Below are 25,341 nucleotides of genomic sequence, written 5' to 3' on the forward strand. Positions count from 1 at the left end.
TATTAACGAAAACCGGATCCAATCCCTGCAACAGTCCTTCAGATTAATCTGCACATAAAGACGGATGCGAGGAGATTACTCGATTTTTTTCGTTTCTCTGTGGCTTCGTACTGTGCCACGGATAAATAATACCCAAAATGCAGATATATACAGGAAAGCAAGTCTATGACAATAGACAGATTCTTATGCTGTACAGGGTTCTTCGCGTTAATTTCGCCATACTCCCCGTGAACAGTGTGCTTCAGGAAAATTGAATTGCCGACCGAGGTAGCCGAGCGGTTCTAGGCGCTTCAGTACGAACCGCGCGACTGCTACGGTCGCAGGTTCGAATCCCGCCTCGGGCATGGATGTGTGTGATGTCCTTAGGTTAGTTAGGTTCAGGTAGTTCTAAGTTTTAGGGGACTGATGACCTCATATGTTACGTCGCATAGTGCTCAGAGCCATTTGAACCATTTTTGGAAGTTGAATTAGAATATGATGCCAAAAATTTGGACAGTAAACCTAACAAAAAGCTAATAGGCTATCTATCCGTTATTGTACGTTAGCGTTAAGTCTTTCTCTTTCCAGCAGGAAAAAATGAAAAAATTACAAAAAGTGTGAAACGATAGAGGTATTTAACATCTATATACTGGCAAGCCACAAATACCCCTATTGCTGGACCTAGTGATGCAATCACAGGCATAACAATCGCTCCAGATGAATACAGACTACCCCACCGTCCCTGGTTCCATTAAATATTAGTATTACTTAAGAGTACCACGTTGTCACAATAAGCCACATGGCCACATGCTATAATACGGCAAGCCACATGAACACATTTGGCTTGTTCTTAAGTCTAACAGTAATACAGTGCCATATGTACAGGGTTGTAATTCACATCTCCGTCTCTATCAACTCAGGAGGACTCACTCAAAACAGTCGGCTTCCGTATCGGTCCTACAATACATTTGTTTTTAATCCGAACAACTCGCTCTGTTTCCTTTGCAAGACGCCATCTTCTAACCGTCTACCATACTAGAGCACAAGGATGACGTACTGTTTCTTTGTGCAATACATGACATCTGAATGTGTGCTGCCATGTATTGGTTTCTACTCCATCAGTGACTAGCCATCGTTTAGGAGATAAGAGAAGCAAACAAATCTCAATATTGTTTAGTGTGCAACTTTCCGTTATCTGACTTCCAACGCCTCAAATAACGCAAAAAGGTTACAGTCTTGTCGCTCTACACTTATGAACCGTTCTGTTTTATTGATCTGTTCACACTTAACACTTACTTCCGTAGGTCAAATAGAAGAGCGAATCTCGAAGGTCATAGAAAGTGTCAGTACATGAAACGACGACATAAAAGTAATACAGGATAAAAATAAAATATTTATATAACAAGAAAAGGCAAGCCAATAATTTCAGTAAACACAGTCAACAATATAACATAAGAATCTACTTAATTTTTCAAGGATCTCTTCAACAGAGAAGAAGAAGTGACCCACGAGGAAAATTCAGTTTCGATTTTAAACCGCGTGGATCACTGCAATGATTTTTGAATTCTCGTGGTAGCTAATTGAAAACGGATGCAGCAGTATACGGCACACCTTTCCACGCAAGAATTAAGGAAATCTGATCCAAATGCAGGTTGGATTTCTGTCCAGTATTAACTGAATGAAACCTGCTTATTCTTGGGAATAAGCTGATATTGTTAACAAGAAACGACGGTAAAGAATATACAGGGTGTCCCATTCAAACCTCCCTGATTTTAAGGACCCAGGAGAGAAAAACCACAGTAGATACGACAATGAAAATTGAACCACATTGTAGAGCATCTCAAAGAATTTATGTTCCCTCGTCAGTAGTGCCAAGTATCGTCGTCAGAGCGCAGCATGGTGGCGTGAAGTGAAAATGTCGACTCCACATCAGAGCGCGGTAGCATTACTGTGATTTGCAGAAACAAAATTGCCGATTAATGTTCAAAGAAATTATCGTCGTGTGTATTAATATGATCCACCTGATGTGAGAACAATTAAGGAAATGTATAGGAAGTTTCTGGCAACAGGAAGTGTTCTGAAACATTCTGGCGGCGCACATTACGGAGTTTCGGAAGAGACAGTGGGGGACATCAGACTAGCGTTCCTCGGAAGCACACGTAAATCATTTCGTCAAGCATTTATGCATTCGTTTAACTCTGCATCGCGTAGTTTACCAGCGTCTTCGTATTGTTGCTTACAAAGTACAAAGTCTGCAACATCTGACGCCGAACGACAAACCACGCCAACAACAATTTGCTGAAGATATGCTGCAGCGTATTGATATGGATGCCAGCTTCCTGGAAAGATGTTTATTCGCAGATGAGGCAACATTTCATCTCTCAGGAATGGTTAATAGGCATGCTATTTGGATTTGGGATTCGCAAAATCTGCACGTTGTCATTGAACATGTTCTTGATAGCCCTACACTAAACGTCTGGTGAGGGCTAATGCACGACAGGGTTGTTGGACCGTTTTTCTTTGGAGAAGAAACACAAGTAGAGGTGTATTGATGGTAAATCAATAAATTCTTTGAGATGCTCTATAGCGTGGTGCATTTTTCATTGTCTTGTCTACTGTGCTTTCTTTCCCTCTGTCTTTGAAATGAGAGAGGTTTTAGTGGGACACCCTGTATATATTGAGATGCCACTGTCAAAATACCCAGACTAGTAAACATGAGTCGCCAAGAGGTTCGCAAACTTACCCCACTTATTGCCCGAACCGCCCGTTTCTGAGCAAAAAATATCCTTTTAGAACGGGAAGAGTTACACCAAAATATAATACCATACGACATAAGCGAATGAAAATAAGCAAAGTAGACTGATTTTTCGTGTCGAACAATCATTTACTTCAGATACCGTTCGAATAGTAAAAATGAGTCTTTCAACAAGATCTTGAATGAGGGCTTTACACGACAGTTTACTATCTATCTTAACACCTATAAATTTGATCTATTCAGTTTAACTAATCATATGCCATCTCTGCGAAATTAAAACGTCAGGTTTGGTCGAATTGTGCTTTATAAACTGTAAAAACGGAGTCTTTCTGTGATTTAGCAATAGTTTATTTTCTTCAAGACATGAACTTATGTCATGAACTGCCCTGTTCGAAACCGAGCCACTGATGCACACAACATCCTTTACTACAAAACTAGTGTCATCACCAAACAGAAAAATTTAAATTTATCCGTTATACTAGTTGTCATATCGTTTATACAAATAAGGAACAGCAGTGGCCTTGGGGCATCCCTCATTTAACCATACCCCACTCACACCCTATATCACAGTCATTTCAACATTGTTCTGTCTGTTGTTAATGTAAGATGTGAAACAATTGTGGATTATTCCCCTTATTCTTTAATGGTACAACTTGTGGAGCAATATTTTGTCACCAACGCAATCAAACGCCTTAGATCAATCAAAAATTGTGCCTAGCGTTCGAAACGTTTTGTTTCACCCATCCAGTACCTCACAGAGAATTGAGAATATAGTATTTTCAGTTGTTAAAGTACGTCTAATGCCGAACTGTACATCGGACAACAAATTATGTGCTGTGCAGTGTGACGTTAAGCTTCTTTCCTGTTTGTCTGGCAGTGTGAACTCGAAAGCAGTTTTGCCATTCATTGTACCTTTGTTTTGTAAACGTGTTTCAATATAAGAAGTATTAAGAGTTTAAAATACTTTGTACTGTAATTTAATAGTTACGTTCTAAGACTCCTCGCTGACGGAGAATGCAACAACGTGTTCGTGTGTTGTGTTACAGCGGCGCCGCAGGTACCCCGCATCGAGTACAACTCCAGCCAGGTGCTGCCCGGTCACAACCTGTCGGCAAACGACGGCGACCGCGTCAGCGTCAAGTGCATCAGCCGCTACGGAAACCCCGCCGCCAACATCAAGTGGTTCCTCGGTGAGTCCTCCACATTGTTTTACACAGGTGTCCAAAACTTAAGATCTAATGTAACTCTCACACGATGTGTCACTGCAACGTACTTTCAAGTTGGAAATAGTGCTGGTAAGGAGTTTTCGTGGTAGGGCTTCTCATTTTTCTACCAGATCGACTGGCAACCTCTGAACTGTCATATGTGGATGTAGACGAGCTTCAATATGTCTCCACAATGCCACCCACAGGTGCTCTAAGGGATTTAAGATGGATAAACGGCAGGCCGATCCATTTGCCGATTACGCTCTCGTTCCAAGAGCTCCTTCATCTGCACCTTTCGATGCGGCCGCAGATTGTGATGGATAAAAATAAACTCAGGCCAGTATGCATTCCTTAAAAAAGTCCACATTGGAAAAGAGTATAGTAGCACAATAATGCTGACCAGTGAACCTTCGGTATTCACAGATATGGCAGTCGGTACGCCCACGCAACATTATGTCTCTCCATACCACTGAACTTGGAACAGCAACACGATTATGTTCAAGAATGATGCTGGATCTACTACATGTTCCCACCTCTGGCACCGAACGAGGTGGTGCAGTGGTTTCCACGCTGGTCTCGCATTCTGGACGACGATAATTCAAACCTGCGCCCGGCCATCCCGATTTATGTTTTCGCTAAATCACTTCACACAAATTCCTCGATGGTTCCTCTGAAAGGGAACAGCTGACTTCCTTCCCCATCCTTCCCCAATCCGATGGGACCTATGACTTCTTTGTTTGGTACCATTCCCCGACTCAAGTAACCAACAAACGTCTTCTGGCCTTATGAGGGACATCAAGTATTCAAGAACATAAAAATTTCCCATCCGTGGGACTCGCACACCCTACGAAGAGTCATATCCTGCGTTTTGTAATATCCGGGGGCTGGGAAGGGGGGGGGGGGGGGCATCATGAGTCATTGTGACTTCAAAATAGGTACTGCTTACGAAAAAGAATCGTTATTGTTTATTAGCAAAAGAGTTTATCTTTTAGTTCCATATTGATTTATGCTTTATCATTTCTCATCATTCATGATGCACCTTTTGACTCACCATCACAGATGCAGTTATGTAGTAGTTTGATATAACCATAGCTGATAGAAAAATCATTAGAAATGTGATGACACAACAACAGAGATAATTTTACGAACTGCTGCCTTTAAATGAGTGGACAATATTGAGTGATATCATGAGAGACAGCCCTGGACGACATTATTTCTGTGGAAGCATGGTGAAAACACTGTGGATATTCAAAGGTGACTAGTGGCAGAGTGTGGAGAGCGTGCACCGTCGCGAAAAGTGCTCTTGAAACGCGGCAGCACTCGATCCAATATTTCTTTTATTGATTTATTTAATTATTTGTGTCATCAGTCTTCTGACTGGTTTGATGGCGCGCGCTACGAATTACTCTCATCTGCCAGCCACTTCATCGCAAAATAACCCTGGCAATCTACGTCCTCAGTTATTCGCTGGATGTATTTCAGTCTTTGTTTTCCTCTACAGCTTTTACCCTCTACAGCTCCATCCTGTAGCATGGAGGTAAACCCTGATGTCTTAACGGATGTCCTGTCATCCTGTCTCTTTTTCATGTCAGCGTTTTCGATATATTTCCTTCGTTTCCGATTGTGCGCATAACGTTCTGGTTCCTTACCTTATCAGTCCACTTAATTTTCATCATTCGCCTGTAGCACACATCTCAGACACTTCTCTTCTGTTCCAATTTCTCCACTGTCCACGTTTCATTATCACAGAATTCTGTGTTTCAGACGTACATTATCAGAGATTTCTTCCTCAAATTAAGGCCTATGTTTGATACTAGCAGACATCCCTTGGCCAGGAATGCCCTTTTCGCCAATGCTAGTCTGCTTTTGATGTCTTTGTTCTGTCCATCATGGGTAGCAGAATTCCTGAACCTCATACACTTCGTACCATCAGTTCTGATGTTAAGTTTCTCGCCATTTTCGTTTCTTATACCTCTCATTACTTTCTTCTCCCTTCGATTTCCTCTAGATCCATATTCTGTACTCATGAGACTGTTCATTCCCTTCAGCTTATCATGTAATTCTTCTTCACTTTCACTCAGGGTAGCAATGTCGTCAACGAAACGTATGCCAAACTTGAACCTTTCTTTTATTTCCGTCATTGCTTCTTCATTGAATAGATCGAACAGTAGGGACGAAAGACTGCATCCCACCGGCGGAGCCTATTTAATCGTAGCAATTCGTTCTTGGTCTTCCACTCTTGTATATGTTACATTTCACCCATGTCTACCTATAGTGTATCACTATTTTCCAGATACGTTTGAACGTCCAGCACCATCTGATGTGAAACGCTTTCTACAGATTGAGAAATCCTATGAACTTGTCTTTATTTTTATTTAGCCTTGCTTCCGTTATCAAGGGCAACGTCAGAACTGCCTTTATTGTTCCTTAATCTTTAGTAAGACTCTTCGCTTCTAAAACTCCACACTCATTTACAATTAATCGCCTGTAAATATCCGCAGTGCTTTCACCTTCCTTTCAGAGAACTCGTTTCGTTCCAGTGTTGCACTTGATGATAAGACTCCCTGTCGTGCACTCATGTAATGACAGTAGTTGGGAAAGTGGACTGTACTGTGGTGGGACCACACTTTTAGTGTATATTCTATAGCGTATGGTGAGACCAAGGTAGAACGTTCTTGCAGCAGGAATGAATCAAAAGCTGAAACATGAATGATGGGAAACAGTGATGAGGTTAAGGGTCCCTCTTAAAAAGGAACTGATACCGCATAATACAGAAGTTAAGTGATAGAAATATGCACTTGGACAAATAATAATGAGAGACGGAAAATTTTTCAGCCGTCCGCTTTTCAAACATATTTTATTTGGCTACCAGTTTCGGCGATTTACTAAGCCATCTTCAGGCCTCTGACCGTCGAGTGGTAAGATTCCACCTCGGTTGTGGTCAAAACAGCAATAGTAGTGTTAGTAGATTTCTGCTTGCTATAGCGATCACTCCAACCGTCATCTGCAGGCGCTGGCGTAGTAAATCGCCGACACTGGTAGCCAAATAAAATTGGAAACTGGATGGCTGAAAGGTGTTTCATGTGACACCCTGTATCGAACAGCCGAATCCCGCAACCATCTCTGAAAAGATGGACATGGAAAATTGTTGTGTTTGTGAATGCTAGATGTTTCCTAATATGGCGAAGGGTGGAAACATGTATTGAACGTAGAAACATTATCGAACGTTATTGTTTTGCTATTACAGGATTGCGGTGTGGAGAGGCGTAATTTGGCACAGGCGTACTGACCGCGTAATATACGAACACGGTGCACTCGCAGGTCAACGTTACTGTGACGTTATGGGTTACTTCCTCCCAACGTGCGTCTTTTCACAGATACATTCAGCTCTAACTTCGTTTTTACACATCACAGTCTACGACCGCACAGAAAAGCGCACATAAAGGAGCTTTTGAAACCTGGCGATATTCAGCGAATTAAGTCCCATCGAACACTCGTGGAACATGTTGTGGCGTCGTACTGCAGTACGTTTACATGCGCCAACGACCGTCCAGACTTTTCCAATCGCGCTGATAGAGCAGTGCAACGCCCTACCACAAGAACTCCCTAACAACCTAGAGGTCACACTCGCTGTTAAGCACCATGTCTCGTCTTTTACAACCACCAGGACACCATCACGAATTGCGGTGACTTCAGTGTAATTATAGTAGTTCTTACCTCTTTTTAGTTACCTTCCGAAGTATACTGTTGCAGTTACTTGTGTGTATGCTCAAAGCCGTGGTTTCCCTACGGGTTTGGGTAGGAGCATTGTCGTGTTGCAAGAGAACTTTCCGTGATGGCGCTCCCTCTCCTCACACTGCCACCAATCGCTTCTCAGTATCCGCATTGTTGACCCCCTCCTTCCACAGAAATTACGTCCTCCATCACTGACCCATGTTGTCCCTTAAATCATGACGGCAGCGATTGAATGAATGCTGTAGATGCTGTCGAATTCCGTGACTGTTCCTTTATGGGGTGTAGAAAAATATCTGCTACAAGTCACAAAAAACGGTTATTTATTTTCACACGACCTCTTTCGGGCTTGCGCCCATCTTCAGGTGTTTATATATTCATGTACATGTTTGTACTTTTGGAGATCAATTAAATGAAGCGCCATTATTAAAGTTATGATGTGGTGATAGTTTTGCCACTTAGTTACACACGTATGGCCATTTTCACGTCCATATTTCAGTTTTACCAAGTATAGCTTCATATTACATTGTTATTATGTGCAATCGTGAAATACACTATGTTTACGTAGAAACGTGTGAGCTGTGTTCTTTGACACAAAAAAGAACACAGCCCCCATGTTTGTATGTAAACATAGTGTATTTCACGAGTGCACATCATAATAATGTAATATGAAGCTATACTTGGTAAAACTGAAATATGGACGTGAAAATGGCTGTAAGCGTGTAACTACACTCCTGGAAATGGAAAAAAGAACACATTGACACACTGCGAGAGGGCTGTACAAGCAATGATCACACGCACGGCACAGCGGACACACCAGGAACCGCGGTGTTGGCCGTCGAATGGCGCTAGCTGCGCAGCATTTGTGTACCGCCGCCATCAGTGTCAGCCAGTTTGCCGTGGAATACGGAGCTCCATCGCAGTCTTTAACACTGGTAGCATACCGTGATAGCGTGGACGTGAACCGTATGTGCAGTTGACGGACTTTGAGGGATGGCGTATAGTGGGCATGCGGGAGGCCGGGTGGACGTACCGCCGAATTGCTCAACACGTGGGACGTGAGGTCTCCACAGTACATCGATGTTGTCGCCAGTGGTCGGCGGAAGGTGCACGTGCCCGTCGACCTGGGACCGGACCGCAGTGACGCACGGATGCACGCCAAGACCGTAGGATCCTACGCAGTGCCGTAGAGGACCGCACCGCCACTTCCCAGCAAATTAGGGACACTTGCTCCTGGGGTACCACTCGCAAACGTCTCCATGAAGCTGGGCTACGGTCCCGCGCACCGTTAGGCCGTCTTCCGCTCACGCCCCAACATCGTGCAGCCCGCCTCCAGTGGTGTCGCGACAGGCGTGAATGGAGGGACGAATGGAGACGTGTCGTCTTCAGCGATGAGAGTCGCTTCTGCCTTGGTGCCAATGATGGTCGTATGCGTGTTTGGCGCCGTGCAGGTGAGCGCCACAATCAGGACTGCATACGACCGAGGCACACAGGGCTAACAGCCGGCATCATGGTGTGGGGAGCGATCTCCTACACTGGCCGTACACCTCTGGTGATCGTCGAGGGGACACTGAATAGTGCACGGTACATCCAAACCGTCATCGAACCCATCGTTCTACCATTCCTAGACCGGCAAGGGAACTTGCTGTTCCAACAGGACAATGCACGTCCGCATGTACCCCGTGCCACCCAACGTGCTCTAGAAGGTGTAAGTCAACTACCCTGGCCAGCAAGATCTCCGGATCTGTCCCCCATTGAGTCTGTTTGGGACTGGATGAAGCGTCGTCTCACGCGGTCTGCACGTCCAGCACGAACGCTGGTCCAACTGAGGCGCCAGGTGGAAATGGCATGGCAAGCCGTTCCACAGGACTACATCCAGCATCTCTACGATCGTCTCCATGGGAGAATAGCAGCCTGCATTGCTGCGAAAGGTGGATATACACTGTACTAGTACCGACATTGTGCATGCTCTGTTGCCTGTGTCTATGTGCCTGTGGTTCTGTCAGTGTGATCATGTGATGTATCTGACCCCAGGAATGTGTCAATAAAGTTTCACCTTCCTGGGACAATGAATTCACGGTGTTCTTATTTCAATTTCCAGGAGTGTAAGTGGCAAAACTATTACCACAGCATAACTGCTTCATCTTAATTGATCTCCAAAAGTACAAACATGTACATGAATATATAAACACTTAAAGATGGGCGAAAGCGCGAAAGCTATCGTGTGAAAATAAATAACCTTTTATAGTGACTGGTAGCAGATATTTGACTACACCACACTTCTAGCGATTTTCGTCCCATCTGCGGTTAGAGCAAAGTAGTACATACTTGCAGCGTCCGTGATGAATCAAATGAGGCACAGTGACTCATGGCAACAAATAAATTTTATATTAGTATTGGATGCCCATTATAATAATACTCCAACTTTTAGCGAGCGACGTTACTTGGCAGTGACACATCAAGCCAAAGTCAATCTCGTTCTTGAGTTCCGTCATCCGGTGTATATGAACAATACTCACTCGGTGACAGCTGCTGTGTGCGAGCGCCCGGCTGCAGTGGGGTGTGGTGTCTTTGCAGGTGAGGAGGACGTGACCAGCCAGAGCTCGCTGAGCACGGCCAAGGAGGCGGACAACCCGCGCACGTGGGTGGCGCACAGCGTGCTGCAGCTGCGCGTGGCCCGCGCGCGCCACGGCTCGCCGCTCAAGTGCGTCGCGCTGCACGGCTCCTACAGCAGCGGCTCTGCCGACACCGAGGTGCGCCTCGACGTCAGATGTGAGTGCCCTGCCCCAGCCAGCCAGCACCAGGCCACGCAGCCGCTCTCCCAGCGCGCAGCCTACTTCACAGCACATTCACTTTCCCCTGCACTTCTCTAATACGCGAGGTTTGGCTATACAGGTTGAAAAGTATTAAAACGACAAGCTCTGGGTAGTTGTAGGTGACATCAAAACAAATATTTTTCCCTAATGTCATTTTTTCCTATGAGGAGCTAATTACTTCTCTGACAGCTTATTAATTGAGCCAACAAACACTTTGAAATTTTTTATGACCAAGAGACAACACATTAACACAACCCAATTTCAATTACAGTAGATTTTCAAAAATGCCTCCTTTGGCACGTAAACAAAGGTTACACCGTCGGATCATGTTCTGTCTAAGACGGGAAAAAACCCCATAAGTATGCTGAATTGTTCCTGCTGCTGCTACTATCCGGGCAACCAGATCCTCTTCCGATGCAACTGGAGTTGCGTAAACAAGGTATCGCATCTCTCCCTGCACAAAAAAGTCCAGAGGGGACATATCTGGGGATGGATCGAACAGGCCATGGTACAGGTCCACCTCTGCCAATCCACGTTTCTGGGAACCGTCGGTCCAGGAATCGACGCACACGACGACTGAAACGTGCCGGTGCCCCGACCTGTTGGAACTGTTATCTCGTAGGGAGCGGGACGTCTTCCAGCAATTCTAGCAATGCTCTGGCGAGAAAATTGTAATAGTGCCTGTCCTTTAAAGCCCTATGTAGCAGGGACGGCCCAGTTAAACAGTGCCCAACAACACCGACCCACACGTTAACGAAGAACCGCACTTGCTGAACGCTAGTAACTGTGGCATGTGGGTTATCCTCACTTCAGACATGAAAATTGTGCATGTTGAAGACTCCATCACGCCCGAACGTTGCTTCATCGGTAAACAACACAGTGGATGGAAATTTAGGATGCATTTCACACTGTTCCAGGTACCACTGCGAAAACTGTGCTCTGGGTGGATAATCAACTGGTTCCAGATTGTGGACACGCTGTAAGTGAAATGCTCTCGAAGGACTGTACTTACATTCGTGCCGATGTTTCGTGCACTTGCACGAGTGCTGATGGAAGGATCCTGCTCTACATGCTGCAAGACAGCTTCCTCGATCTGCAGCGTTCTTACCGTGCGACGGTGTCCCTGTCCAGGCAATCTGCTAAATGACCCGGTCTCACGCAGTCATTGGTATACAGCAGAAAAGGTCGTGTGATGCGGGATATGGCGATTAGGATATTGTTGTTGATAAACCGGCTGTGCAGCTCGTCCGTTGTGGGGCGCTACGTAGTACGCACCAACCATATTAGTGTACTCACTCCAGGTGTATCGCTCCATTAGTAAACAGAGACAATGCACTACTGCACTGGTGGACAACAGTTGCTTACAACTGAATAGCATAATACGCCCTCTAACAACTGAAGATAGTAATACGGCCTCTGACAGCTGAAGAGCGTAATATCGTCTCCACCGGTTTAAATAATCCTCACAGGAAAACATGACATTAGTGAAAAATATTTTTGATGTCCCCTACAACCTTCAAGAGTTTGTTGGTTTAAATACTTTTCACCCTGTATAATAAAGGGTCAATCGCCACAGATGAACGATCGATAGCTGTGAGGTTTTCAAGCCCTCTCAGTCCAGTGTCCCACCGCTGGTATGTAGACTAATTAGTCTGTAGACAGCCTTAGTCTCTGTAAGAGCTCTCATTTCTTAGAGCTGTTACGTTTTATGTGTGGTGTCTGATACTACAGAATTGATACTGCAGCCTCCATGAATTGAGGTGCAAAGGAATTAAAGATATTAGCTGCCACTAAGAACTGATTGATATCAATGGGAAAATTTGAAAATTTGTGCCAGACCATGATTCGAACCTAGATTCCCTGCTTACTGGGGCTGTTCACTGACCATCTTGCTTACCGGAGACTGTGGTCAACACGACGGCACTCCAATCCAGTGCCCCGGAATAGAATTCTAGTCCGGCACAGATTTTCAGCTTTCCTCATTGATTTAAGTCAATGCTCGCTTGGTGCTAATATCTTTAATTACCTTCTGTATTCATTTATAGCGGCTGCGGTTCTTTCGCGTATGCCCGAAGTAACAGGTGAGGACGGTCAATCATCCCTCCAGTACAGATGCATAGAAACCTCGAACTCTCACAGGAATCTGTGAAATCCCGTGAATAATTAGTATAATGGGGAAGGTGCATTATCTCAGTAGTGTGTCGATAAGTTGAGAATTTGGGTCTGACAGGAGGCATGCTAGGATACTCCGTACAGTAGCGATGACCACTGTATGCAGACGGCGTTATATTTAGCACATCTACCTTCTAAGCAGGATACTCGGATTCGGGTCCCAAGTCGGTACAAATTTTCATCCCCACTGATTTATATCAGTTCCCACTGGCAATTAATGTATTTACATTCCCGGTGTATTGCAGTTATTTTGATTTTTCGGAAAAATGATTAATGACAACGGCCTTGCCGCAATGGATACACTGGTTCCCGTGATGTCACCGAAGTTAAGAGCGGTCAGGCGTAGTCGTCACTACCTGGATGGGTGACCACCGAGGCCGCCATGCGCAGTTGCATTCTCCGGGGAGTACTCAGCCTTGTGATGCCATTTCAGGAGCTACTCGAAAAAATAGTAGCGGCTTCGGTCAAGAATACTATCATACCGACCGGGAGAGCGGTGTGCTGACCACACGCCCCTACTATCCGCATCCTTCCCTGAGGATGACACGGCGGTCGAATGGTCCCTGTAGGCCACTCGTGGCCTGAAGACGGAGAGAAAAATTATAAGTGTAATAACAGAGCGACGAATTGTCACGACTTTCAAATGAAGCTTGGAAAACTGCTACTGAAAGCTATCTTTTAGTAAAAGAAATATGATGTGAAAACTGTTTATCACCTACGCGAGTTTTTGAGTGGTCCTAGTGTTTCAAAGCTCGCTCAGAAGTCGATGAAAATACTTCAATCCCGAGATGTCGTTCACCATAAAAAAATGTTAGGAAATATCGAAAACTCAAGTAATCTAATTCGTTCTGACCATCAGTTGAGTATGCGATCGATTACTGAAATTGTAGGGACTGAGGAAGAATGCATTAGACAAATTTCACATAACCAGTTTATCAATAGAAAAGTGTGTGCGAAACTGACGACAAAAAATCTCACAATCAAACAAATAAAAAAAACTCGCATGAATGTTTGTACTGACGCCGAACAGTCTACCCAACGGGAGGCCCGAGTCACACGACATTTTTTATTCCGTCCGCTGAAGCAACGAAAGAAAATGCGGCACGTGTCATTAAGAAGCTGAAAAGGGAACACTTCCAGCACTGTTCCCATCTATGGGAAAATTTGCATGATCCATATTAGGGATGGCTGCGGTGAGACATTCAGGGTGACACTAAGTATGTATGTCTTTCAAATAAAATGTTTTACAGCAATAGTCCCGTTATTTTATAGCCACAACTCGTAAACATACAGCAGATTTAAAGATAAGTATCGTGTATTTCTACCGGAGGTGGTATTAGTCAGAACTAGAAGAAAAGTGTCTATAATGTTATGGACAAACCATTCTCTCATTCTCGTCTGTTTCTTATGTCTTGGCAGGGCTGTACATGGTCACTACGCATCTATATCTATATGGTTTGATAAGTACAGCAAATTTCCAGGAAAGAAAGGAACATTATTCTTGCGAATTTATGGCTGGTGAACTTGATTGCTCCACGGGTCTTATTAGGAATTTCAACAATGTACGGCGTACAGTTAATTGTCGACAGCCGTATGAACTGTTCAGTGTGTCAGCTGCGATTGAAAACGGGGAAACCCGAGTTACGTGCTGTTATTAAAGATTTTCATTTCAAGGATTGCATTGCTGCACAAGTCAAAACAAACTGGATGAGATTCACGCAAACACTGCGCTAGGGATGATGATTATCGTTGGAACAAACGGTTTACTATTACACCAATAATTTTTCATCTTCAGTTTAACTGACTGTTAAAAACACTGAAAATATCCGGTTTGTCAAATAACCAATTCATGGTTTTTATTGTAGTTATTTACAGTAACAAACGTATCGTAGAAAGAGTGAAAAATTATAAGACCCTCTAAGAGTTTTACATTATACCTTTTAAAACCTATAGAATCAAAGTATCAGATAAAGTAGGTACATAGCGTAACTTAGTCTGTACACTGTTCGCTGCTTTTCTCGAAAAGTAATTAAGGGTTTAGTAGTACAAAAAAGGTCACCACTATGCTCCTACTGATTCATATTCTTTGGAATTCTGTTCAAATGTCATGTTGTAATCGAGGACCGTACATCTGTTTTGGCATAACGAATAGTCACTGCAGACTGGTGAAATCTAAGTTAGAAGCACTCTGTTTTCCGATTTATGCTGTCCGGTTCCAAGGGCTACAAACAGATAACGGCTTACTATGTAGACAAAGGCAGCATTTTGGCTCTTGCTGCTTTCACTACAAAAAATGAATGAATTGTTAACTTTCTGATCTATTAAATTTCCTTTAATTTCATATCCCTTTTGTTATTTCATAGAAAATAATAAGCTTTTGTGTAAAATTTGTGACGTTATTTTTCTTTCATTTGTAAATGAAAAATCTCCTTCTGTACTCATATATATAGATTTATTTTTCGCAGGAATTTGAATACAATGATTTGGGGCTGAAAAAACTAAATATGATCCTTAAATTCAAATGATCTTTTTAGATTGTACCATAAACAGTCAGCCAAAACTATTGTATGCTTCAGTACTGGATAAATGCATTGGTCAATATTTGCTGTCCAATCTGTTCATAAATCTTGTCCTATTACGTGCTGATCTGCAAGTTTACTACTTTCATTTGAAACAATATAATTCAAGGACGATACCAATCATTCAGAAACCACACAACTTCCTATCAACGATAAATAATTTTGAGGTACACCTGACACGCCAGAAAATGAAAGTATCACTGTTTCTGCTTAGTAAACCGTGACAGGTATGATATTGTCTCAGCAATCCTATACCGAATTTATGGCATATGTTTGTTGCTGATGTCTGACGCGGTTGTTATTAAAATAACACTGGTAGTTCTTATCTTTTTCTACAATAATTTTTTTAAAGTGAAATTGGGGTACCAGTATTAACTGCTCGGTTTTTCCTACCCCTGTTCTACACTGTGACTGAAGACCATTTGGTTTTGGAAGCATGCAGTGAAGACGAAGTATGCTCCGGCTGTTCGATTGAGGCCACCACAAAGGAAACCTTTGACAAAATCTATGATATGGTGATGCGAGACCACTGAATAGATACTCGTGAGATTACTGAGACTGTAGGTATCTCAACTGAGCGAGCGCATAATACCCCGCAAGGAAAACTGGCTATGAATACGCCTCGTGTGCGAGGTGGATGCCGTCATTGCTCTCAGTAGATCAAAAGCGCATCCGGCACAGCATTACAACACAATGTCTGACGACGTTTAATTACAATCCGCATGACATCTCAGCCCGATTTGTGACTACTGAAGAAACCTAGAGCCATCAATACCCACCAGAGTCAAAACGGCAGTCAAAACAATGGACAAAGGCTGGCAAAAGTGCACCGAAACAGGCAAAGACCATTTCGATGGACACTTGTGTTTTGGGACTGCCTAGGAATAATCCTCATAGATTACTTGGGAAAGGTCAGAATCTTAATTCGACCCTAATATGCTCCATCGTTGGATCCTTTGAAGCTTGTGTTGGCTGAAAAAAGGCAGAGGATGGGACGTAAAAATGTGCTCTTTCACCAGCATAATTCATCTGCATCTACATCTACATCCATACTCCGCAAGCCACCTGACGGTGTGTGGCGGAGGGTACCCTGAGTACCTCTATCTGTTCTCCCTTCTATTCCAGTCTCGTATTGTACGTGGAAAGAAGGATTGTCGGTATGCTTCTGTGTGGGCTCTAATCTCTCTGATTTTATCCTCATGGTCTCTTCGCGAGATATACGTAGGAAGGAGCAATATATTGCTTGACTCCTCGGTGAAGGTATGTTCTCGAAACTTTAACAAAAGCCCGTACCGAGCTACTGAGCGTCTCTCCTGCAGAGTCTTCCACTGGAGTTTATCTATCATCTCCGTAACGCTTTCGCAATTACTAAATGATCCTGTAACGAAGCGCGCTGCTCTCCGTTGGATCTTCTCTATCTCTTCTATCAACCCTCAACCCTACCTAGTGCGGATCCCACACTGCTGAGCAGTATTCAAGCATTGGGCGAACAAGCGTACTGTAACCTACTTCCTTTGTTGTCGGATTGCATTTCCTTAGGATTCTTCCAATGAATCTCAGTCTGGCATCTGCTTTACCGACGATCAACTTTATATGATCATTCCATTTTAAATCACTCCTAATGCGTACTCCCAGATAATTTATGGAATTAACTGCTTCCAGTTGCTGACCTGCTATTTTGTAGCTAAATGATAAGGGACCTATCTTTCTATGTATTCGCATCACATTACACTTGTCTACATTGAGATTCAATTGCCATTCCGTGCACCATGCGTCAATTCGCTGCAGATCCTCCTGCATTTCAGTACAATTTTCCATTGTTGCAACCTCTCGATACACCACAGCATCTGCAAAAAGCCTCAGTGAACTTCCGATGTCATCCACCAGGTCATTTATGTATATTGTGAACAGCAATGGTCCTATGACACTCCCCTGCGGCACACCTGAAATCACTCTTACTTCCGAAGACTTCTCTTCATTGAGAATGACATCCATTTGAACCTAACATTTTGCGCCAGACAGAGTCACTCATTTAGGTTACTGCCAGCCTTGACTCTATGGCCAACCGCAGTTTTTCTGCCCAGCGATACTGGTTCAAATAGCTCTGCGCACTATGGGACTCAACATCTGAGGTCATCAGTCCCCTAAAACGTAGCTTTACTTAAACCTAACTAATCTAGGGACATCACAGACACCCATGCCGGAGGCAGGATTCGAACCTGCGACCGTAGCGGCCGCGCGGTTCCACACTGAAGCGCCTGGAACCGCTAGGCCACGCTGGCTGGCCCAGTGATACTGGATGCAAACACATATTTGAACATAGACAAAAGTATCCAGTATTCAAATAGCAATTAATTCTCTTATCCAATTGATCTTATGTCTTTATCATCCGTGAAAGCTTCATCCACAATGAGCTATAAAACGTGACTGCACAATATTTTTAGACGCGTCTTTAGGTCTCCGAAGCAAAGCGAATGATAGACTTGGCCTTAGCAACAACTATCACGGTGACGTCACTACGTACAGTCGCACTCTCGTTCCAAGTAAAATGTAAATTTGTGGTAAGATCTTATGGGACCAAACAGCTTAGATCATCGGTCCCTAAGCTTACCCACTAGTTAATATAATTTAAACTAACTTAAACTATGGACAACACACACACCCCTGCCCGAGGGAGGACTCGAACCTCCGACGGGGGAAGCCGCGCGGACTCTGACCATACGCCTGAGATCGCCCTGCTAACCCGCGCGCCTCGCTCCAAGTAGAGCGTGTTGTTATGTCTCAGTGCAAGTGCGGAAAGCGATTATGGAAAATGTCGTTGTGGTCAGGCTTGATTTTAATATCATTAATTTTACTGACGATGAGAGGGAGAAAGACGTGACTTGCAGACAAAGAAGCATCAGTACGTGTAAGTCACTTAGCGCAGCGCAAGACTTTTAATGTAACGTCATTTGACCGACGTACGCGTCTGTGTCGTTGCCTGAACATTCAATCATCAACTCATCTGTCCTCACGAGACTAAGTGGATCCCGCACCATGCCTTTCCATGACAGAAAAATCTGAGATAGTTTCAGAAATCGATCGGGACGCCTCCTAGACACTAGCCAATGTCCCTAGTCGCTCTACCACGACAGCGGCCTACCTTTGTGTGATACTAGCTTTGAACGGAAACACACACCTGAGGCAGGTAAGTATCATGTACATGTACATGCACAAGGCTACTTTGCAAATCACACGTAAGTCCGCGGTAGAGGATTCATCAAACCATCTTCATACGAGTTCTGTATTTGCGTGGAAGAAAAAAACACGTATACTTTTCAGTGCGAGCTCTTATTTGCCTTATTTTATAATGTCGGTCGTTTCTCCATATCTACATCCACGTCAACAAATATTTTCGCATTCGGAGGAGAAAGTTGGTAATTGAAATATCGGACATGATCCCGCAGCAACCGAAAACGCCTTTGTTTTTTAATGATTTCCACCCCAAATCTCGTATCATAACTTAGACTCTCCCACCCCTATTTCTTGATAGTACAAAACGTGCTTCACTTATTTGAACTTGCCCGCTGTATTCCTTTAATCCAGTCTGTTAAGGATGCCAGACCGCGTAAAAGTACTCAAACTGAAGACGGACAGGCTAGTCCAGGCAGCCTAGTGAATTTGTTGCATCTTCTAAGTGTTCTGCCAGTAAAACGAAGTCTTTGGTTCACCTTCTCCACAACATATTCTATGTTGTTTCCAATTTAAGTTGTTCGTAATTGTTATTTCTTGGTATTTGGTTGAATTTATGGACTTAAGATTTGGTTAATTTATTGTGTCACAAACGTTTAATGAGTTTCTTTTAGCACTCATATAGATGACCACAAACTTTTCATTATTTAGGGCCAGTTGCCAGTTTTCGCACCATACAGGTACATTACATGAGTAGTTTTTCAATTAATTTTGATCTGTTGATGGTTTTATTCGACGATAAACAACAGCATCATCTGAAAACGCCGGTGCTGTCGCCGAGCGGTTCTAGGCGCTTCAGTCCAGAACCGCGGTGCTGCTATGCTCGCAGGTTCGAATCCTGCCTCGGGCATGGATGTGAGTGGTATCCTTAGGGTAGTCAGATTTAAGTAGTTCTAAGTTCTAGGGGACTGACGATCTCAGATGTTAACATTGTGCTTAAAGCCATTTGAACCATTTCAACCATCTGCAGACAATATAAGACGGCTACTTAGATTGTCCCCTAAGACGTTTGTATAGATGAGGAAGAGCAGAGTTCCTGTAACAATACTTTGGGGAACGCCAGAAACCACTTCGATTTTACTTGATGACTTCTTCTCGCGAACTGTGACCTCTCTGACAGTAAATAATGAATTCAGTCTCATAACTGAGACGATGTTCCATAAGCATGCAATTTACTTACAAGCCTCTTGTGAGGTGCGGATGCAGAAGTCTTTTGGAGATCTAGAAATAGAATCCTCAGAGACTTAAAGACAACGCCCAGTGAAGGATTATCCCAATAATATGGAAAACACGTAGATGTAGTACACATCTACAAACAAACAAATGACTACAATTCCAGAGAAATTGGATGATTTATTAAAGATTAAGAGCTTCAAAAATTGACCATGTCAATACACCGTGGGTCCACATACGGCCCTTATGCAGGTAGTTATTCGTCTTACGTAGGGTAACCGTGAAGTTTCAGGTGCCTTACCACAGTTCGACCGGCTAACCCCGTCGGTTTTCGAGCCCTCCCTTGGGCATGAGTGTGTGTGTTAGTTTAACATAGATTAAGTGGTGTGAAAGTCTAGGGACCGAAGACCTCAGCAGTTTGGTCCCATAAACTTACCAAAATTTTCCAAATTTTTTCGGACTAGCATATTTCGATAAACTCGTTCAATGTCCACGTGAGGTTCATCGTGTCAAAATCTTTGTAGCTGTTGTGTTAAGAGTGTCAAAAACCTTAACTGGTTTGGAGGCGCTATCCATAATGCTCCGAACTTTCTGATTTGGCGGCAAATCTGGTGACCTTGCTGGCCAAGGTATGCTTTGGCAAGCACAATGACAAGCAGTAGAATCTCTCGCCGTGTGAAGATGGGCAATGTCTTGCTGAAATGTAAGCCATGGTGGCTTGCCTTAAAGGGCAACAGAACGGGGTGTAGATTACCCTTGATGTACGGTGTACCGTAAGGGTACTGCGGATGACAACCAAAGGTGTCATCCCGAACAGCGGTGGAACACCAGTCTGTCGCTCACCATACGCCCGACAGTCAGGAGTGACAGCATAGGGTGCCATTTCTTTTCATAGCAGAGATCCTTCAGTTTTCAGTCACGGCACCTTTACAACACAGTGGTGCGTCGACGAAACTCTGCGCCCAGTTTTGTTAGTCTTAATGACAATTCGTTCTCGGCTTACATTTCAGCAACATATTGCCCGCCCGCAAACGGCAAAATATTCTACTGCTTATCTTTCTGCTTACTAAACGGTATGTCTGCAGCAAGGTCACTGGAACCCTCCCCAGTTGAGAATGTTTGGTGCATTATGGGCAGGGCGCCTCCAACCATTTGCTTTTTGACCATCTAACGCACATAATTTGGAACGGTATCCCTTAGGAGTACATCAAACAACTCCGTCAATCAATGGCAAGCCTAATAACTGCTAGCATAAGAACGAGAGGTGGTCGAACGCCTTATTGACTTACTCAGTTTCTAAAGCTCTATCTCTCGAAAAAATCATACAACTTTTCTGAAATTGCGGTCATTTGTTTTTCTCTACATGTACCTCATGTTTTCCAATTTCCGCCCACACTGGACTCGCATTCGGGAGGACGACGGTTCAATCCAGTCTCCAGCCATCCTGATTTAGGTTTTCCGTGATTTCCCTATATCGTTTCAGGCGAATGCCGGGGTGGTTCCTTTGAAAGGGCACGGCCGATTTCCTTCCCAATCCTTCCCTAACCCGAGCTTGCGCTCCGTCTCTAATAACCTCGTTGTCGACGGGACGTTAAACACTAACCACCACCACCACCACCAATTTCCGTCCCATTCGAATAATTTCATGGCGAGGTTTTTTTTAAATTTTTTTTTACAGTATGCGTAAAAGCGATACGTTCTTAACAATAATCTGGTCAATAATGTTGACCAGATTATTTCAAATTCCAGTAAATGTTCAGCTCGACATAGGCTATAAACTTTTTAACGTAAATAATATATAAATATATTTGTACATAAACAATGGGTTAATGTTGTTAACAACAACGCTTAATTTAATTCACATTTTTACAGAATACTGTAATAAACTTTCAGGCGGACACAAGCTATGTATATATAATGTACATAATATATAATTACATGAATCAATCAATACTATTAGATAAAGACTGTATATTGTTTCCAAATTTCGAAATGTTCTTTACCAGTTCTCTCTCTATACATTTACACGATGCGCTAATTAGATTTCGACAAACATAGGCCATATTATCCTGTAACATATATGATATAGCTATAAATAATAGTAATACGTCTAAAGGCGGAACGTTGTTAACAAGAATTTCTAAAAGTTCGTGAGTGATGTAGCTGCAATTTTTGCGCGACACTCTTAAGAAACTCTTGTGTTAACACCAAGTACGACAAAGAAAATTTATGCCATGCTGTAAAAATCTGCAGTTTCCTTTTCTTCCTCGCAATCAATTTTAACTATGATAGCAGGTTATTTAAAGCTCCAACACGTTTTCCTCTCCTTATTAACAACACGACGATTTCCTGTTTCGTTTCCTTCCTCACCATCAGTTTTGACAGAATACAGGGAAGTTCTGTTTATAGTTACCTTTGGCCTCCAGCAGTCTATGGATTATAACTGTGTGAAATACTGCCACTGAAGCTACTGTCCTTACATATCCAGCAGCCGGAGAAGACTTCATCATACCCAGTATTCCAACGATCCAAGACATTTTTTCCATTCATTTTAAGCGACTTCAATTCCCAATGAAATTGCAATAACAATAAACATGGCTCAATGTCAGCGAGAAGGAGGCAGGTAATAGGAGACTGACAAAGAGGTGGTAGGAGGCATTGAGCATAATAGCAGAGAAAGGAAGAGGTGGAGGGAGAGGGGGGGGGGGGGTAGGAGGAGACGGAGAGACAGGAGAAGGAGGGATGGGGGCACGTGATGGACAGACAGAAGGAGGAGGAGGTGGAGAAGGTGAACAGAATGGCAGTTCTCTTACGTATGTAGCAATAGCGAAATCTTGCTGGGTTCACAATTAAATTATAAATACAGGCCCCCCTCGGTCTCTAACCCAAGTTTTATTGAGGTTACTAATAATCGCAGGGCGGGGTAGCTGCGCGGTCTGAGGCGTCTTTTCACGGTTCGGGCGGCTCCCCGCGTCGCAGGTTCCTGTCCTTCCTCGGGCATGTGTGTGTGTGTTGTCCTTAGCGTAAGTTCTCTTAGGTTAAGTAGTGTGTAGATTTAGGGATCGGTGACCTGAGCAGTTTGGTCCCACAAGACATTACAAATACCAAATACTAATACCCCAACTGTACATCTTCTCCCAAATATTCATCCACTTCTCCTAGTATGAGCATGCCTCGTATCTGTTGAAATTTAGTAGCCTCTCCAATGACTTGGATTTGAGTGACCTGTAGCTACGTTTCAGGATAGGAAATGAAACGTATCCAGTAATAACAATAGCACAAACGAATGCACTATTTACACTATTGTGCTATAATATAAAAGAACACATTCAATCAAATGTCTGGTGTTATGAAGTTAGTACAGGCTTACTACAGTCAGTGTTCTGCATATATTAGTAAGTTCTTCTCATTAATGCCTTCGAGAAGAGCTAGAATACAGATGTGTAACAAAAGTGTGTGTAGAAGTGTCAGGAGGTAGTGTGACAGTCTACTTCCTTGATTATAGTAATAAAACTAAGGAATAACGTCCTCAAATTTGTTTCCACAGACTCCCACCGCGGGTAATAATTAAAATCTACGTACAGCTCTCGGGTCTGTGGCAGATTCACGTTGTTAGTTCCACAATACCATAATTTCTATTCTGCTTGAAATGACAGTTCGTATTATAATATACTGCGGGGGCCATTAGAACATGATGGAAAACCTGGATGTTTTAGTGTTCTGGCATTTCAATATTTGATAAGGTGAAACTGCAGAGTTCCTAGAAAGACACTGAATATTACATATATAGTTTCACAGCATTTCTTCGAGGTAAGTGCTTGAGATGGTGAAGTGGTTACCTCTGGAAACTGCCGGCAGTTGCTACTTGTCAGCAGAAATCAAAAGTTACCAACCGAATAAAACGCGCGGTTGCCTCTACGAAATTTTTCGGAGCATACACAACGTGAATCTCGATAGACCCGAGAATAACACATTCAACAGTTCTGCCTGATAAAATGAAATATCACACTGGTAATACGTATCATCACAATCATATGGTTGGTTAATTTTAAGTACAGAGAGATTTAAACCGGCCTATGAAGTGCGTAAGCGTAATGTGTGCAGTACATTTACTTTGTTTTCAGTCCGCGTGCTTAGCTGTGTGGCAACGTGCTTACCTCCGATCCACTGGGCTCTGGTTCGATTCCCGGCCGGGTTCGATATTTTCTCCACTCATGGACTGGGTGTTGTGTTGTCCTCATATCATTCCGTCCTCATCATCGGCCACAAGTCGCCCAATGTGGAGCCGGCTGAAAGAAGACTTGCACCTGGCGGCCGAACCCGAATGGCACCTCTCGGCCAGCAATGCCATACCGTCATTTCATTTCACTTTGTTTTCAAGACACCTCGTCTTCAATAATCTGTGGAACTTAGATTAATGGTTATTTAGGAGCTAGCTCACTTGAAAGTGGCTCTGGAGCCGAATAGCAAATGTTGTAATACTGATAGGAAATTTCTCTTTAATCTCAGTTATGGTATTCCACTTTACTTTCGTCTTTCTACAATTTATTCCTGATCCGTAATCCATGTTCAGTAGATTGCTGTAGCTTTCGTATAGAAATGTCATTTACCAAACTTGACATTGGTATTTATTTTTACTGCGCCCTTTAATTCAACTTCTAAACCTCCCTTTACTCTGCGATGGCTTCTTCGCTGTAGAGACTGAACAGAACAGGGTAAAGACTGTATCCTTCTCTTACCGACGCACTTCTACATGATCTGCTTTTATTTTTCCTTATTGGTTCTTATAGATCTTAAGTTACTTGTCTTTCTCAATATTTTAGGTACATTTTTCTGAGAATTTAGAACATTTTACACCATTTTACGTTGTCAAACACATCTTCTAGGATGGCAGTCCTTATAAAGGTGACTTTTTTTAATGAAATGTTGCTTCCATTAGGAAGCTAGCCCAAGTCCAGAACTGACTCTATGGCTACTTTACCTTTCCTAAGCCCAAACAAATCTCCACCAAAAAGATCCTCAACTTATTTCCATTCTTATGTGTACAGTTGCTGTCATAAACTTGTATGAATGAACGAAATTAGTAATTAAACCAAGCAAATAATACGAGACATGAGGCGTTTCATCTTTACATTAATTTCTAACGGTCGCTGTTTGCCCTGCAGGAGATAACTGCGTTCACTAGTTAAAATAATGTTAAGAGACCGAAGCAGAATCAGGGCACAAGCTTACCAGTCTGAGACGCATTGCTTTAGCATGGCACTGACTCGTTCCCTTCATCATCACGTCTATACTAACAAGTTACAGTGTGTCCCCGGAGGAATGGTCTGTATTCAGGGATGTGACAGAAACGATCATACGGGAAAAAAATCAGGTAAACATGAGCTCTAAAACGCATAAAGGGCTGGTAGCACTTTTTCAGTAGACGAGATGTTTCTTAATAGCGGAGATAAAAAAGTGCTCATAATTCAAGTTAAGCACAGTTACGGGCCAGTTTACTGGACTTTTTATCTTGCTCTAGTCCATACTGCTACCTGTCAAAATATGGAAAGTACAGAGCTTCCAGAAGAAGGCGGTTTTTTTTTTTCAATGTCAGGAATGAAGAAGTTCTCATAGCTGTTAAAATATGCATTTTAGAGCCCACATTTACTAGATTTCTTATCTTAGGTTGATCGTTTCTCTCTTATTCCTGAATATTT

At 43.1% G+C, this 25,341-nt stretch overlaps 1 protein-coding gene across 5 annotated transcripts in view; it reads left to right on the forward strand.

Moving 5' to 3' along the window:
- Positions 1–25,341, forward strand: part of LOC126272556 (irregular chiasm C-roughest protein) — a 1,094,042-nt gene that overhangs the window by 933,233 nt on the left and 135,468 nt on the right. For all 5 annotated transcript variants that reach the window (XM_049975476.1, XM_049975475.1, XM_049975479.1 and 2 more), the window contains 2 exons: positions 3,781–3,924; positions 10,249–10,443. In XM_049975476.1, coding sequence (XP_049831433.1) covers positions 3,781–3,924; positions 10,249–10,443 — 339 coding nt within the window. The remainder of the gene's footprint in view (positions 1–3,780; positions 3,925–10,248; positions 10,444–25,341) is intronic.

This window comes from Schistocerca gregaria, chromosome 5 (genome assembly GCF_023897955.1).
Source record: "Schistocerca gregaria isolate iqSchGreg1 chromosome 5, iqSchGreg1.2, whole genome shotgun sequence".
Classification (NCBI taxonomy): Eukaryota; Metazoa; Arthropoda; class Insecta; order Orthoptera; family Acrididae; genus Schistocerca; species Schistocerca gregaria.